Consider the following 17,500-nt stretch of genomic DNA (forward strand, 5'->3'; position numbering starts at 1 on the left):
TGTAAACTCTATGCTTTTAGATGTGTGGGAAGTCGTAAACAAGAGTACACGTCAGAAGGTAGGATATATTGATTGGAATGCAAGCGCATTCTAATGAAGTCCATCTCTGAATAAACACTGACCGGACTATCGGTCAACTAGCGGACTGCATTCTGACTCCAAAACAATGCTAGTGAAATAGGAAAAGGCTGTTCCGATCCTCTCTAACTCACTCCCCTCCCCTCACTGACTTCTCATCATGGATTTGAAACTATTAGATAGATGTACAAAACATCCCAATAGCTCCATCTAGTATGTCTGATAGAGTAGAGAGGAACTGCCACCTATTCAATCCTCTCAGATCTTCAAGGGCCAGTCAATAAGGACAGAGGAAGCAGAGGGACTTGGAGAATCAGGGCCTTTATTCATAGTAGGAGTGCTGATCTAGGATCAGTTCCCCCCAGTCTGTATAATCTTATTAATTAGTATCTAAAAGGAAGAAACGTTATGAATACGACCCCAGAACAATGTGGGAAAAACAACAAGTTGGTTCATTGTAAAAACGGAAAGGGAAGCTATAATACGTTCAGACATCAAAGGCGAGTGATATTAGTCTAGATTCACCAGCACATAACCTATTGTATGTTTAGGGATTGTTTAATCCTTCCCAGCAATTATCACAGAGTTAAACCAGCTGTGTACTCACAAACAACTCCAATTACCCAAAGCCATTTACACACTCCCAAGCAGCACAAACAGTAAAACACAAACAAGAATATCAACTCTAGAGACAGCAGGAGTGGTAGAGATACTCTCAATGAGTATGAAAAGCCAACTGACATTTACTCCTGAGGTGCTGACCTGTTGCACCCTCGACAACTACTGTGATTATTATTATTATTTGACACTGCTGGTCATCTATGAACATTTGAACATCTTGGCAATGTTCTGTTATAATCTCCACCTGGCACACTCCTCATAGCCTGGTTCCTCTCTAGGTTTCTTCCTAGGTTCCTGCCGTTCTAGGGAGTTTTTCGTAGACACCGTGCTTCTACACCTGCATTGCTTGCTGTTTGGGGTTTTAGGCTGGGTTTCAGTACAGCACTTTGTGACATCAGCTGATGTAAGAAGGGCTTTATAAATTTATTTGCTTGGATAGGAGGGGGAAAGAGGAGGATACAGAGAGGAGAGGAAAGAGGAGGAAAGAGGAAGATACATAGAGAGGAGAGGAAGGAATAGAATAGTAGAAGGATTGAGAGAAGGAAAAGAGAGAGGATAGGAAGAGGATGGAGTGTGGGAAAGAGACTAGCTTTGGTGTGAGTGTGTGTGTGTGTGTGTGTGTGTGTGTGTGTGTGCATCCATACATGTTTGAGTAAAATGAGAAGATGACATATTGGAGCAATCAGCCATAACACTCCACCACTGGACAGTAGGGTACTAATGACAACATACTTCCTGCCTGGCAGCTAGCACACACACACACACGCACGCACGCACACACTCACACACACACACACACACACACACACACACACACACACACACACACACACACACACACACACAAACACACACACACACGCACGCACGCACATACGCACACACACATACGCACACACACACACACGCACGCACGCACGCACGCACACACACACACACACACACACACACACACGCGCACGCACGCACACACACATACGCACACACACACGCACGCACGCACGCACACACACACACACACACACACACACACGCACGCACGCACGCACACACACATATGCACACACACGCGCACGCACGCACACACACATATGCACACACACGCACGCACGCACGCACGCACACACACACACACACACGCACGCACGCACGCACACACACACATACGCACACACACATACGCACACACACACGCACGCACGCACGCACACACACACACACACACACACACACACATACACACATACACACACACTGCTACAATCAATGTTATATGCTTTGCCATTACTTGAATGACTAAATTGATTAGTCAAATTATCTCCACTATGATTGTGGATGCTAAGTTTTACATTGTAAATGTAAGGCGAAACACGTTTTATGGCCTGGCATCACTGTCCGCTTTTTTATTTTTATTTTATTTATTTCACCTTTATTTAACCAGGTAGGCAAGTTGAGAACAAGTTCTCATTTACAATTGCGACCTGGCCAAGATAAAGCAAGCAGTTTGACACATACAACAACCCAGAGTTACACATGGAGTAAAACAAACAAACATTCAATAACATAGTACAAAAATAAGTCTATATACAAAGTGAGCAAATGAGGTGAGATAAGGGAGGTAAAGGCAAAAAAGGCCATGGTGGCGAAGTAAATACAATATAGCAAGTAAAACACTGGAATGGTAGATTTGCAGTGGAAGAAAGTGCAAAGTAGAAATAGAAATAATGGGGTGCAAAGGAGCAAAATAAATAAATAAATACAGTAGGGGAAGAGGTAGTTGTTTGGGCTAAATTATAGATGGTCTATGTACAGGTGCAGTAATCAGTGAGCTGCTCTGACAGCTGGTGCTTAAGGGTGAGGGAGATGTGTTTTCAGTTTTAGAGATTTTTGTAGTTCGTTCCAATCATTGGCAGCAGAGAACTGGAAGGAGAGGCGGCGGAAAGAGGAATTGGTTTTGGGGGTGACCAGAGAGATATACCTGCTGGAGCGCGTGCTGCAGGTGGGTGCTGCTATGGTGACCAGCGAGCTGAGATTAGGGGGAACTTTACCTAGCAGGGTCTTGTAGATGACCTGGAGACAGTGGGTTTGGCGACGAGTATGAAGCAAGGGCCAGCCAACGAGAGCGTACAGGTTGCAGTGGTGGGTAGTATATGGAGCTTTGGTGACAAAACGGATGGCACTGTGATAGACTGCATCCAATTTATTGAGTAGCGTGTTGGAGGCTATTTTGTAAATGACATCGCCAAAGTCGAGGATCGGTAGGATGGTCAGTTTTACGAGGGTATGTTTGGCAGCATGAGTGAAAGATGCTTTGTTGAGAAATAGGAAGCCAATTCTAGATTTAACTTTGGATTGGAGATGTTTGATGTGAGTCTGGAAGGAGAGTTTACAGTCTAACCAGACACCTAGGTATTTGTAGTTGTCCACATATTCTAAGTCAGAACCGTCCAGAGTAGTGATACTGGACAAGCGGGCAGGTGCAGGCAGCGATCAGTTGAAGAGCATGCATTTAGTTTTACTTGTATTTAAGAGCAGTTGGAGGCTACGGAAGGAGAGTTGTATGGCATTGAAGCTCGTCTGGAGGGTAGTTAACACAGTGTCCAAAGAAGGGCCAGAAGTGTACAGAATGGTGTCGTCTGCGTAGAGGTGGATCAGAGACTCACCAGCAGCAAGAGCGACATCATTGATGTATACACAGAATAGAGTCGGCCCAAGAATTGAACCCTGTGGCACCCCCATAGAGACTGCCAGAGGCCCGGACAACAGGCCCTCCGATTTGACACACTGAACTCTATCGGAGAAGTAGTTGGTGAACCAGGCGAGGCAATCATTTGAGAAACCAAGGCTATTGAGTCTGCCGATGAGGATGTGGTGATTGACAGAGTCAGTGAATACGGCAACACAGTATTGTTTCTTATCGATGGCGGTTAAGATATCATTTAGGATCTTGAGCATGGCTGAGGTGCACCCATGACCAGCTCTGAAACCAGATTGCTTAGCGGAGAAGGTGCGGTGGGATTCGAAATGGTCGGTAATCTGTTTGTTGACTTGGCTTTGGAAGACTTTAGAAAGGCAGGGTAGGATAGATATGGGTCTGTAGCAGTTTGGGTCAAGAGTGTGTCCCCATTTGAAGAGGCGGATGACTGCAGCTGCTTTCCAATCTTTGGGACTCTCAGACAATACGAAAGACAGTTTGAACAGGCTAGTAATAGGGGTTGCAACAATTTCGGCAGATAATTTTAGAAAGAAAGGGTCCAGATTGTCTAGCCCAGCTGATTTGTATGGGTCCAGATTTTGCAGCTCTTTCAGAACATCAGCTGACTGGATTTGGGAGAAGGAGATATGGGGATGGCTTGGGCGAGTTGCTGTGGGGGATGCAGTGCTGTTGACCGGAGTAGGGGTAGCCAGGTGGAAAGCATGGCCAGCTGTAGAAAAATTCTTATTGAAATTCTCAATTATAGTGGATTTATCGGTGGTGACAGAGTTTCCTATCCTCAGTGCAGTGGGCAGCTGGGAGGAGGTGCTCTTATTCTCCAAGGTCTTTACAGTGTCCCGGAACTTTTTTGAGTTTGTGTTGCAGGAAGCAAATTTCTTGCCTTGGCTTTTCTAACTGCCTGTGTATATTGGTTTCTAACTTCCCTGAAAAGTTGCATATCACGGGGGCTGTTCGATGCTAATGCAGAACGCCACAAGATGTTTTTGTGTTGGTTAAGGGCAGTCAGGTCTGGAGAGAACCAAGGGCTATATCTGTTCCTGGTTCTACATTTCTTGAATTGGGAATGCTTATTTAAGATGGTGAGGAAGGCATTTAAAAAAATAACAAGGCATCCTCTACTGATGGGATGAGGTCAATATCCTTCCAGGATACCCGGGCAAGGTCGATTAGAAAGGCCTGCTTGCTGAAGTGTTTCAGGGAGCGTTTGACAGTGATGAGTGGAGGTCGTTTGACCGCTGACCCATTACGGATGCAGGCAATGAGGCAGTGATCGCTGAGATCTTGGTTGAAAACAGAGGTGTATTTAGAAGGCAAGTTGGTTAGGATGATATCTATGAGGGTGCCCGTGTTTACGGCTTTGGGGTGGTACCTGGCAGGTTCATTGATAATTTGTGTGAGATTGAGGGCATCAAGCTTAGATTGTAGGATGGCTGGGGTGTTAAGCATGTCCCAGCTTAGGTCACCTAGCAGCACGAGCTCTGAAGATAGATGGGGGGCAATCAGTTGACATATGGTGTCCAGAGCACAGCTGGGGGCAGAGGGTGGTCTATAGCAAGCGGCAACGGTGAGAGACTTGTTTTTAGAGAGGTGAATTTTTAAAAGTAGAAGTTCAAATTGTTTGGGTACAGACCTGGATAGTAGGACAGAACTCTGCAGGCAATCTCTGCAGTAGATTGCAACACCGCCCCTTTGGCCGTTCTATTTTGTCTGAAAATGTTGTAGTTATGGATGGAGAGTTCAGAGTTTTTGGTGGTCTTCAAAAGCCAGGATTCAGACACGGCTAGGACATCCGGGTTGGCAGAGTGGGCTAAAGCAGTGAATAAAACAAACTTAGGGAGGAGGCTTCTAATGTTAACATGCATGAAACCAAGACTATTACGGTTACAGAAGTCATCAAAAGACAGCGCCTGGGGAATCGGAGCGGAGCTAGGCACTGCAGGGCCTGGATTCACCTCTACATTGCCAGAGGAACAGAGGAGGAGTAGGATAAGGGTACGGCTAAAAGCTATGAGAATTGGTCGTCTAGGACGTCCGGAACAGAGAGTAAAAGGAGCAGGTTTCTGGGGGCGATAAAATAGCTTCAAGGTATAATGTACAAACAAAGGTATGGTAGGATGTGAATACAGTGTAGGTAAATCTAGGCATTGAGTGATGATGAGAGAGATATTGTCTCTAGAAACATCATTGAAACCAGGTGATGTCATCACATGTGTGGGTGGTGGAACTGAGAGGTTGGATAAGGTATAATGAGCAGGGCTAGAGGCTCTCCAGTGAAATAAGCCAAAAAACACTAACCAGAACAGCAAGGGACAAGGCATATTGACATTAAGCTTTTGCTGTCCAATGTTTGACTTCATTGATTAAGATAGATTACAGATGTAGGGATCTTAATTTGTTTGCAACAGCAGCATCAGAAAATAGGAATTATTATGTGAATTATAATTAACGGACATATCTGTAGGGGTTGATACATTTGTCAGGAAATTTCTAAGTGTAAATTACAAACTTTAGAAGCCTTTTTAAACCTCAAATACCTCAAAAGTTATCCTACAACAGGGTGATCAAATTAAGATCCTATATCTGTAGAGAATGGAGACCTGCACACTGACGAACGCTTCCACTGTGTTTTTGTGCAATGTTTCACTTGGAAGTTATCGTCAGGCATAAAAGACCAAACCATTTAGATTTGACATTTAGAAGCGGCTGATGTATGTGGCATATGAACTACTCTGCCATTTACATGAAACCAGTTGCACAGCATTGTGACAAGAGCAAGTGAGAAGCATTATATTCCTTCACCTTTTCCTCATAGAAGTCACATCTGACTCAGCCATGGCTCTGAGAGCATTCACCCTGCTAATGCTCTCTCTGCTCCACCAGTGTGTCCCTCACCCACTCAGCCTGGGACGAATCATGAACTTTAGCTACTCCCAGTACCAGACCACGGAGGACGGAGTCTACCTCATCCCAGACGAGGTGTATGTCATCCCCCAGAAGCTCACCGGTGTCGAGACTCATTCAGAAAATCATCAGCTGGAGCATCACAGATCCACGTCTCAATCCATCAATAGGGCGGCAGGTAGGCTAGTGGTTAAGAGCATTGGGCCAGTAGGGTCTCCCGAGTGGCGCAGCGGTCTAAGGCACTGCATCGCAGTGCTAGCTGTGTTACTACAGATCCTGGTTCGATACCAGGCTGTGTTGCAGCCGGCTGCGCCCGCGAGACCCATGAGGCGACTCACAATTGGCCCAGCGTCTTCTGGGTTAGAGGAGGGTTTGGCCGTCCGGGATGTCGTTGTCCTATCGCGCTCTAGAGACTCCTGTGATGGGCCGGGTGCATGCACGCTGACACGGTTGCCAGGTGTACAGTGTTTCCTCCGACACATTGGTGCAGCTTTTTTATAAATGAGTATTGGGCCAGTAACCGAAAGGACCCCCAACCATGCGCTTTGACAAACATTGGCCTGTGGGTGAATCTAGTTGGCTACCCCTACTGGGGACTATAGGCTAAGTGGACTGTGGACTGATGGACTAAGGACAGTTTTAGACTATGGCTCAGCCTCACATGGAGGGGACAATAATGTATTTGAAGCTACTGTAGCTGGTCCTTCAGTGCGTTTATTTGAACGGGTCTCTCTGTCTCTGTCTATCTCTCTCTCTCTCTCCCTCATTCCTCTCTTTCTCCTTCTTCATTCTGTGAAATGACTGAGACTGTTCCTGTTTTTTCTGTGGGTATGTTTGTGATGGAGCTGAGGTATTCCAGCAGTAAAAAGGTTTTCCAGCAGTGAAAAGGTTTTCCAGCAGTGAAAAGATTTTCCAGCAGTGAAAAGGTTTTCCAGCAGTAAAAAGGTTTTCCAGCAGTGAAAAGGTTTTCCAGCAGTGAAAAGGTTTTCCAGCAGTGAAAAGGTTTTCCAGCAGTGAAAAGGTATTCCAGCAGTGAAAAGGTTTTCCAGCAGTGAAAAGGTTTTCCAGCAGTGAAAAGGTTTTCCAGCAGTGAAAAGGTTTTCCAGCAGTGAAAAGGTTTTCCAGCAGTGAAAAGGTATTCCAGCAGTGAAAAGGTATTCCAGCAGTGAAAAGGTTTTCCAGTAGTGAAAAGGTTTTCCAGCAGTGAAAAGGTTTTCCAGCAGTAAAAAGGTTTTTCAGCAGTAAAAAGGTTTTCCAGCAGTAAAAAGGTTTTCCAGCAGTGAAAAGGTTTTCCAGCCGGGAAAAGGTATTCCAGCAGGGAAAAGGTATTCCAGCAGTGAAAAGCGTTGTTGAACGTTCTGTTTGGCCAGGCCAAGTTGGCCATATAGCTAACAAGAAGGAACCGGGTCAGACCCGGTGATATTATTCAAAGTGATGGTCTCTACACCCCTTAGGGTTGAGTTTGAGTATTATAAAGTTATTAACAGTGTGGAGATGTTTCAGGAGGTATGGGGGCTCAGGGGCTGTCTGTACAGCTGGAGAGGAGGGGTTAGATATACAGTTGTAATGTGTCGCGGGAGGGTGTATTATATTGTACTGTGTAAAGTGATGCTGGAGGGTGTATTATATTGTACTGTGTAATGTGACGCTGGAGTGTCACGTCCTGACCAGTAAAAGAGGTTGTTTGTTATTGTAGTTTGGTCAGGGCGTGGCAGGGGGTGTTTGTTTAGAGTGTTTCGGGGTTTGTTTGGCTATGTTCTTGTTAGTCTATTTCTATGTTAGTTCTAGTATGTCTATTTCTATGTGGTGTTTATTGGGTTGACCTTCAATTGGAAGCAGCTGCTCCTCGTTGCTTCTAATTGAAGGTCCTATTTAGTAGGGGTGTTTTTTCTATGGGATTTGTGGGTAGTTCTTTCCTGTTTTGTGTTCGTGCACCTGACGGGACTGTTTAGTGTCATTTGTTGTTATTTGTATACGTGTTTCTTTTGTTTCCTTCTTTAATAAATCAAGAAGATGAGTTTACACGTTCCTGCTGCGTTTTGGTCCAATCCCTACGACACCTGTAACAGAACTACCCACCACCAACGGACCAAGAAGCGGAGGAAGGAGAGGCAGCAGAGCTACAAGGAGTTTTGGACTTGGGAGCAGATACTAGCGGGAGAAGGACCATGGAGGAACGCTGGAGAGGACAGAGAACGCTATGCTGGGACACGGCTAGCAAGAAAGCCTGAGAGGCACCCCAAGACACATTTTTTGGGGGGGCACACGGTAGTTTGGCTGGGCCAAGGGTGAGCCCTGAGCCAACTCCCCGTGCTTATTATGGGGAACGTGTGGAGTGGAGAGCGCCGGTGTATGCGAAGTGCGCACGATCTCGCCCAAGCGCACACTCAGTCTGGTGCGAGCGATCCCAGCCCCTCGCAAGTGCCGTGCTAGAGTGGGCATCCAGCCTGGAAGGAGGATGCCTGCGCAGCACATCTGGCCACCAGTGCGCCTCCTAGGCCCAGGCTACCCTACGCCTGCTCTACGTACGGCAGCCATCAGGCCTCTGCACAGCCCAGTTCGCCCTGTGCCAGCACTCCGCTTGTGCAGGGCTACTATTTCCATCCAGCCAGGACGGGTTGTGCAGGAGGTGTGCTCCAGACCTCCAGTGCCTACTCATGGCCCGGTGTATCCAGTTCCTGCTCCTCGCACTAGCCCTGAGGTGCGTGCCTCTAGTCTGGCGCCTCCAAATCCAGCACCACGCACCAGGCCTCCAGTGCGTCAGCCCAGTCTAGTACGTCCTGTTCCTGCTCCTCGCACTAGCCTTGGGGTGCGTGTCTCCAGTCTGGTACCTCCAGTACCAGCCTCACGCATCAGGCCTTCAGTGCGCAGTCCCCGTCCAGAGCTTCCGACGACAGTGCCCCGTCCAGAGTGTCCGGCAACAGTGCCCCGTCCAGAGTGTCCAGCAACAGTGCCCCGTCCAGAGTGTCCGGCAACAGTGCCCCGTCCAGAGTGTCCGGCAAAAGTGCCCCGTCCAGAGTGTCCGGCAACAGTGCCCCGTCCAGAGTGTCCGGCAACAGTGCCCCGTCCAGAGTGTCCGGCAACAGTGCCCCGTCCAGAGTGTCCGGCAACAGTGCCCCATCCAGAGCTTCCGGCGATAGTGCCCCGTCTGGAGATGGCCCACAGTTCGGAGCCTGCAGAGACGGCCCACAGTCCGGAACCGACAGAGACGGCCCACAGTCCGGAACCGACAGAGACGGCCCACAGTCCGGAACCGACAGAGACGGCATACAGTCCGGAACCGACAGAGACGGCCTACAGTCCGGAACCGACAGAGTCACCCTCCAGTCCGGAACCGGCGCAGCCAGAGTCGCCCTCCAGTCCGGAGCTCCCAGAGCTGCCCTCCAGTCCGGAGCTCCCAGAGTCGCCCTCCAGCCCGGGGTCTCCAGCGACGCGCATCAGCCCGAGGTCTCCAGCGACGCGCATCAGCCCGAGATTTCCAGCGACGCGCATCAGCCGGAGGTCTCCAGCGATGCGCATCAGCCCGAGGTCTCCAGCGACACGCATCAGCCTAAGGTCTTCAGCGATGCGCCTTAGTCCAGAGACTTCGGGAGGGGTAAAATATAATAAGCATTTAGCGGGGGTGGACAGGTTAGGTTGGGGAGTAAGGCCGGAGCCTGAGCCACCTCCGTAGTAGGAGGTTGGGGGGGGGGGGGTGTAGCACAAGAACCGTCGGTGACGGTGGCCACCCTCCCTTCCCTCCCTTTAGTTTCGGAAAAAAAAATTGTGTTGGGGTTTATTTTTTGTGTTTATTTTTTTGTGTGAGGTGCTTGCGGGGTCTGCACCTTTGGGGGGGTACTGTCACATCCTGACCAGTAAAATAGGTTGTTTGTTATTGTAGTTTGGTCATGGCATGGCAGGGGGTGTTTGTTTAGAGTGTTTCGGGGTTTGTTGGGCTATGTTCTTGTTAGTCTATTTCTATGTTAGTTCTAGTATGTATATTTCTATGTGGTGTTTATTGGGTTGACCTTCAATTGGAAGCGTGGTGCTGGAGGGTGTACTGTATTGTACTGTGTAATGTGGTGCTGGAGGGTTTATTGTATTGTACTGTGTAATGTGGTGCTGGATGGTGTATTGTATTGTGTAATGTGGTGCTGGAGGGTGTATTGTATTGTACTGTGTAATGTGGTGCTGTAGGGTGTATTGTATTGTAATGTGGTGTTGGAGGACGTATTGTATTGTGTAATGTGGTGCTGGAGGATGTATTGTATTGTGTAATGTGGTGCTGAAGGGTGTATTATATTGTACTGTGTAATGTAATGTGGTGCTGGAGGATGTATTGTATTGTACTGTGTAATGTGGTGCTGGAGGGTATATTGTATTGTACTGTGTAATGTGGTGCTGGATGGTGTATTGTATTGTGTAATGTGGTGCTGGAGGGTGTATTGTATTGTACTGTGTAATGTGGTGCTGTAGGGTGTATTGTATTGTAATGTGGTGTTGGAGGACGTATTGTATTGTGTAATGTGGTGCTGGAGAATGTATTGTATTGTGTAATGTGGTGCTGAAGGGTGTATTATATTGTACTGTGTAATGTAATGTGGTGCTGGAGGATGTATTGTATTGCACTGTGTAATGTGGTGCTGGAGGGTATATTGTATTGTACTGTGTAATATGATTGTGTCGAGGTGGCACTGAATGAAATTTCATTTTGTGGGGGGGTTGTGGTGTTTTTAGTGTAATGAGGACGGCTCATTAAAGAAGGCACCAAGTCAAGTATCTCTCTCTCTCTCTCTCTCTCTCTCTCTCTCTCTCTCTCTCTCTCTCTCTATTTGTTAATGCTGGCTGTCAGAACACTGAGGAGAAATCCCCTCTTGCTGGCCAATGAAAAGAGAGAGGATAAATCCAGGAAATACAAAATATGGATACAATTATTGACACACACACACACACACACACACACACACACGTCTGTGTGTGTGTGTGTGTGTGTGTGTGTGTGTGTGTGTGTGTAAGACAGTGCAAGAGTGCGTGCATGTGTGTGCATGTGTGTGTGTGTGTGGCCTATGATATGTGTGTGTAGAGGGAAGCATGACACATAATGTCTCCCATGTGTAGGGAACCAAATGCTGGCTCAGCAGATGACCAGTATCTATTGACAACAGCTGGCTACTCCTTCGGAAACTATACTACCCACACACACACACACTTTTATCCACCACTGAGTCTGTGGCTATGCGTCCCAAGAATGGGCCAGAAAAATGGCCAAGACGAGGTGAGAATCCCCTCTTACAGTGTAAAGCAGGTGAAAAGACTAGTCTAGCGTTTAAATATGTCCATTTTATTATGATGATTACCATCTTATTTCCTTCGTCTCTCATACCTACTTTTTTTCTTTAGACAATATCTTCTCATCTGAAAGCTCCCTCACTTCCTCTATCCTCTACATCCTGTCTTCCATGTCTGTCTATTTTCTCATCTGGTGTCCCAGTGCTTAGCTATTAGTGGCAAGATGGCACTGACCGATAAGGCAGCTCTGCTTCTAGGACCTAAGATTCTACTGTATTTTAGTCAATACCACTCTGACATTGCTCATCCTAATATTTATATATTCCTTAATTCCATTATTTTACTTTAGGTTGTGTGTATTGTAGGTATTGTTGTGAATTGTTAGATATTACTGCACTGTTGGAGCTAGAAACACAAGCATTTCGCTACATCCGCAATAACATCTGCTAAACATGTGTATGTGACAAATATCATTTGATTTGATTTGATCTAACCTGACAGAAACAGGAAGTGGTAAAATGACCCCGTTACCTCCCAGCCAATTGAAACTTTGCCTTTGCAGGCCTGAGAGAGAAAGAGAGGGAGAGAGATAGAGAGAGAGAGAAAGAGAGATTGTGAGAAGACATTTGGGAGCTCAGGACAGAGAGAGAGGGAGTAAGAGAGAGAGGGAGAGAGACGGGGGAAAACAGGACACAGACAAACCAAGATACAATTAAATCCACCAGCACAAAGATAAAACCCTTCTCTAGTGACCTACAGAGAGAAAACCCTTCTCTAGTGACCTACAGAGAGAAAACCCTTCTCTAGTGACCTACAGAGAGAAAACCCTTCTCTAGTGACCTACAGAGAGAAAACCCTTCTCTAGAGACCTACAGAGAGAAAACCCTTCTCTAGTGACCTACAGAGAGAAAACCCTTCTCTAGAGACCTACAGAGAGAAAACCCTTCTCTAGTGACCTACAGAGAGAAAACCCTTCTCTAGAGACCTACAGAGAGAAAACCCTTCTCTAGTGACCTACAGAGAGAAAACCCTTCTCTAGTGACCTACAGAGAGAAAACCCTTCTCTAGTGACCTACAGAGAGAAAACCCTTCTCTAGAGACCTACAGAGAGAAAACCCTTCTCTAGTGACCTACAGAGAGAAAACCCTTCTCTAGTGACCTACAGAGAGAAAACCCTTCTCTAGTGACCTACAGAGAGAAAACCCTTCTCTAGAGACCTACAGAGAGAAAACCCTTCTCTAGTGACCTACAGAGAGAAAACCCTTCTCCATTGACCTGGTGAAATTGACAGGTCCCACCATCTCTTCTTAACTGAGCAGGGATTCTGTCACAGGGCAGAGGGAGTGAGGCAGGGCAGTAGAGGAAGGCCAAGGGTAGGAGGAGTAGCCAGAAACAATGCACCGCTCATAGCCAATTGCCATCCGCACTTCTAAGGAAATGAGAGGCATGGACACAGAATATTGCTGCTCCCCAGTGCTTAATGGCTACAGGAATGTCTTAGCATTTCTTTATCTTAGTATTCTTTGAGCCCAGCACCAGGATTCTCATGTGTGGGATGTGCAAATCATCTTCTTTTTCTTAAATCGACACACAAGTCTGCCTGGTCAATTGCCTGTGCCAATAGCATTAACTTTTGTTCCTCTGTCTGTCTGTCTGTCTGTCTGTCTGTCTGTCTGTCTGTCTGTCTGTCTGTCTGTCTGTCTGTCTGTCTGTCTGTCTGTCTGTCTGTCTGTCTGTCTGTCTGTCTGTCTGTCTGTGTGTGTATTTGCGTGCATTGAGTTTGTATGTGTTTGTGTACCTGACACCTGCCATTGACACAAAGGTCTGACTCGTAGGGTCCACATGGTGTTCCATCCATCACTCTCTCTGCCACCAGGATGGGGGAATCTCTCCCCACAGGGGAACAGAACAGGGCACACGGCTTCTCTACAGAGAGAACACACAAGGGGGTTAATAGCCTAGCGGTTACAGAGGCGAGCCAGCAACCGGAGGGTTGCCAGTTTGCATCCCCGGTTTTCCTGTCGGGAAGTGAGCTGGCAACCAATGCCTAGGTGCCATTCATGTCACTGTGCCCTCGAGCAAGGCACTAAACCCCTAACCCTGCACCTCTCCAAAACCTGTGTATGTGTGTCTTTCAGAATGGTTGAATTAGAAGTGGAAGTAAAATTTAGGTTGGACCTTGGGTGCAATTGACCAATAAAGTGATCTCAATCTATTAATGATGGGGAACAGAGCAGGGAACAGGGCTTTTCTACAGAGAGAACACACATAGGGGGTTAATGTAATGAGGTTTCACCCTTGATTGAAAGCTCATATATTATGTAATGTGATGACATCACATGACCACTGGTGACTTTTGATATGAAAATGTTAAAAAAAAGATTGTTGGTATCAGCTACCTGGTCTCATGCTCTTTTAGTAATTTATTTACTTTATTTAACTAGGCAAATCAGTTAAGAACAAATTCTTACTTACAATGACAGCCTAGGAACAGTGGGTGAACTGCCTTGTTCAAGGGCAGAACGACAGATTTTTACCTTGTCAGCTCGGGGATTTGATTTAGCAACCTTTCAGTTACAGGCCCAATGCTCTAACCACTAGGCTACCTGAAAGTATTCAGAACCCTTAACTTTTTCCACATTTTGTTATGTTACAGCCTTATTCTAAAATTGATTAAATAAAAAATAAATACCCCATAATGACAAAGCGAAAACATGTTTTTAGAAATGTTTGCAAATGTATAAAAAAATCTAAAACAGAAATACCTAATCTACAGAATTATTCAGACCCGACATGAGGTCGAAGGAATTGTCCGTAGAGCTCCAAGACAGGATTGTGTCGAGGCACAGATCTGGGGAAGGTCTGCAGCATTGAAGGTCCCCAAGAACACAATGGCCTCCATCATTCTTAAATGGAAGAGGTTTGGAACCACCAAGACTCTTCCTAGAGCTGGCCACCCGGCCAAACTGAGCAATGGGGGAGATGGGCATTGGTCAGGGAGGTGACCAAGAACCCAATGGTCATTCTGACAGAGCTCCAGAGTTCCTCTGTGGAGATGGGAGAACCTTCCAGAAGGACAACCCTCTCTGCAGCACTCCACCAATCAGGCATTTATGATGGAGTGGCCAGACGGAAGCCACTCCTCAGTAAAAGGCACATGACAGCAGGCTTGGAGTTTGCCAAAAGGCACCTAAAAGACTCTCAGACTGGTCTGATGAAACCAAGATTGAACTTTTTGGCCTGAATGCCAAGCATCACATCTGGAGGAAACCAGGTACCGCTCATCACCTGGCCAATACCATCCCTACGGTGAAGCATGGTGGTGGCAGCATCATGCTGTGGGGATTCCCCAAATAAGATTCTCCAAATAACCCAAAACAAATAACCCACAACAAATGTGTGAAGTAGAGCTCGTTAGGAGCTCATGTATCATGAGCTCAAAGTAGGATTGCTGATCTAGGATCAGGTCCACCCTGTCCATATAATCTTATTAATTGTGATCTAAAAGGCAAAGACTGATCCTAAATCAGCACTACTGAGACTCTTGATTCACCATCACCATTTCCCTGGTGTTTAAGAAGAGCTTTACTGTCCACCATCATCGTTTACTTGGTGTTTAGGAAAAGGTTTGCTGACAACCCCCCACAGAGCAATCCTCTGATTGACCTCCCTGATAGGTTATGGTGATGATGTGTGAAAACAGAACAACATCTTTCCTTCTGTCATTTCCTCCCTCCCTCTCTCATTTTCTCTTTATCCTGTTTCATTTTCTGAGACACAGGCTCAATTGCTCTAAAGTGTTCTTTGCTGGAGGTTTCCAAATTTCCAAGGTAGTGAGAGCGTGTTGGTGTCTCTCTCTGTGTGTGTGACAGACAGCAAGAGAGAGGGAGAGACAGGTACACACACACAGAGAGAGAGAGAAAGAGAGACTAGTAGAGAGCGAGGGAATGTAGCAGAGTGAAAACTGAAAAGATGTTAGTGGCAGACTAAGATGCAAACACCTCAGAGCTATTTGCATTGGATGAATTTGAAATACCTACAGAGCTGCAGTGGCGTGTATTCATGGATGCCAAGGGAAGCAAGGCTTCCCCCCAAAATCTACCAAGAAAAGAACATCCTAAATAACCTATCTTTAGTCTCTCTGTGTTTCATACAGTGAGGGAACATTTTTTTTGATCCCCTGCTGATTTTGTACGTTTGCCCACTGACAAAGAAATGATCAGTCTATAATTTTAATGGTAGGTTTATTTCAACAGTGAGAGACAGAATAACAACAACAAAAATCCAGAAAAACGCATGTCAAAAATGTTATAAATTGATTTGCATTTTAATGAGGGAAATAAGTATTTGACCCCCTCTCAATCAGAAAGATTTCTGGCTCCCAGGTGTCTTTTATTCACGAAACGAGCTGAGATGAGGAGCACACTCTTAAAGAGAGTGCTCCTAATCTCAGTTTGTTACCTGTATAAAAGACACCTGTCCACAGAAGCAATCAATCAATCAGATTCCAAACTCTCCACCATGGCCAAGACCAAAGAGCTCTCCAAGGATGTCAGGGACAAGATTGCAGACCTACACAAGGCTGGAATGGGCTACAAGACCATCGCCAAGCAGCTTAGTGAGAAGGTGACAACAGTTGGTGCGATTATTCGCAAATGGAAGAAACACAAAAGAACTGTCAATCTCCCTCGGCCTGGGGCTCCACGCAAGATCTCACCTCGTGGAGTTGAAATGATCATGAGAACGGTGAGGAATCAGCCCAGAGCTACACGGGAGGATCTTGTCAATGATCTCAAGGCAGCTGGGACCATAGTCACCAAGAAAACAATTGGTAACACACTACGCCGTGAAGGACTGAAATCCTGCAGCGCCCGCAAGGTCCCCCTGCTCAAGAAAGCACATACACATGCCCGTCTGAAGTTTGCCAATGAACATCTGAATGATTCAGAGGGCAACTGGTGAAAGTGTTGTGGTCAGATGAGACCAAAATTGAGCTTTTTGGCATCAACTCAACTCGCCGTGTTTGGAGGAGGAGGAATGCTGCCTATGACCCCAAGAACACCATCCCCACCGTCAAACATGGAGGTGGAAACATTATGCTTTGGGGGTGTTTTCTGCTAAGGGAACAGGACAACTTCACCGCATCAAAGGGACGATGGACGGGGCCATGTACCGTCAAACCTTGGGTGAGAACCTCCTTCCCTCAGCCAGGGCATTGAAAATGGGTCGTGGATGGGTATTCCAGCATGACAATGACCCAAAACACACGGCCAAGGCAACAAAGGAGTGGCTCAAGAAGAAGCACATTAAGGTCCTGGAGTGGCCTAGCCAGTCTCCAGACCTTAATCCCATAGAAAATCTGTGGAGGGAGCTGAAGGTTCGAGTTGCCAAACGTCAGCCTCGAAACCTTAATGACTTGGAGAAGATCTGCAAAGAGGAGTGGGACAAAATCCCTCCTGAGATGTGTGCAAACCTGGTGGCCAACTACAATAAACGTCTGACCTCTGTGATTGCCAACAAGGGTTTTGCCACCAAGTACTAAGTCATGTTTTGCAGAGGGGTCAAATACTTATTTCCCTCATTAAAATGCAAATCAATTTATAACATTTTTGACATGCGATTTTCTGGATTTTTTTGTTGTTATTCTGTCTCTCACTGTTCAAATAAACCTACCATTAAAATTATAGACTGATCATTTCTTTGTCAGTGGGCAAACGTACAAAATCAGCAGGGGATCAAATACTTTTTCCCTCACTGTACATTTGATTCAACAACATTGGTTATAATATGTATTTTTCTTCTGGATTGACTTCCCTGGTAATTTTACCCACGTATCTTAATTGTATCTATCTGTTGTCGCAGAGAATTTTCCAATTTGCAATGCAAATTGTAGTGTTTTCAAAATGTTAAAAGGCT

General features: G+C 46.3%; 1 protein-coding gene across 3 annotated transcripts in view; it reads right to left on the reverse strand.

Moving 5' to 3' along the window:
• LOC115203456 (A disintegrin and metalloproteinase with thrombospondin motifs 17) overlaps positions 1-17,500 on the reverse strand; it is a 235,254-nt gene that overhangs the window by 56,132 nt on the left and 161,622 nt on the right. For all 3 annotated transcript variants that reach the window (XM_029768142.1, XM_029768140.1, XM_029768141.1), the window contains exon 14: positions 13,383-13,510. In XM_029768142.1, the coding sequence (XP_029624002.1) occupies positions 13,383-13,510 (128 nt within the window). The remainder of the gene's footprint in view (positions 1-13,382; positions 13,511-17,500) is intronic.

Source organism: Salmo trutta, chromosome 12 (genome assembly GCF_901001165.1).
Source record: "Salmo trutta chromosome 12, fSalTru1.1, whole genome shotgun sequence".
In the NCBI taxonomy this organism is placed as follows: Eukaryota; Metazoa; Chordata; class Actinopteri; order Salmoniformes; family Salmonidae; genus Salmo; species Salmo trutta.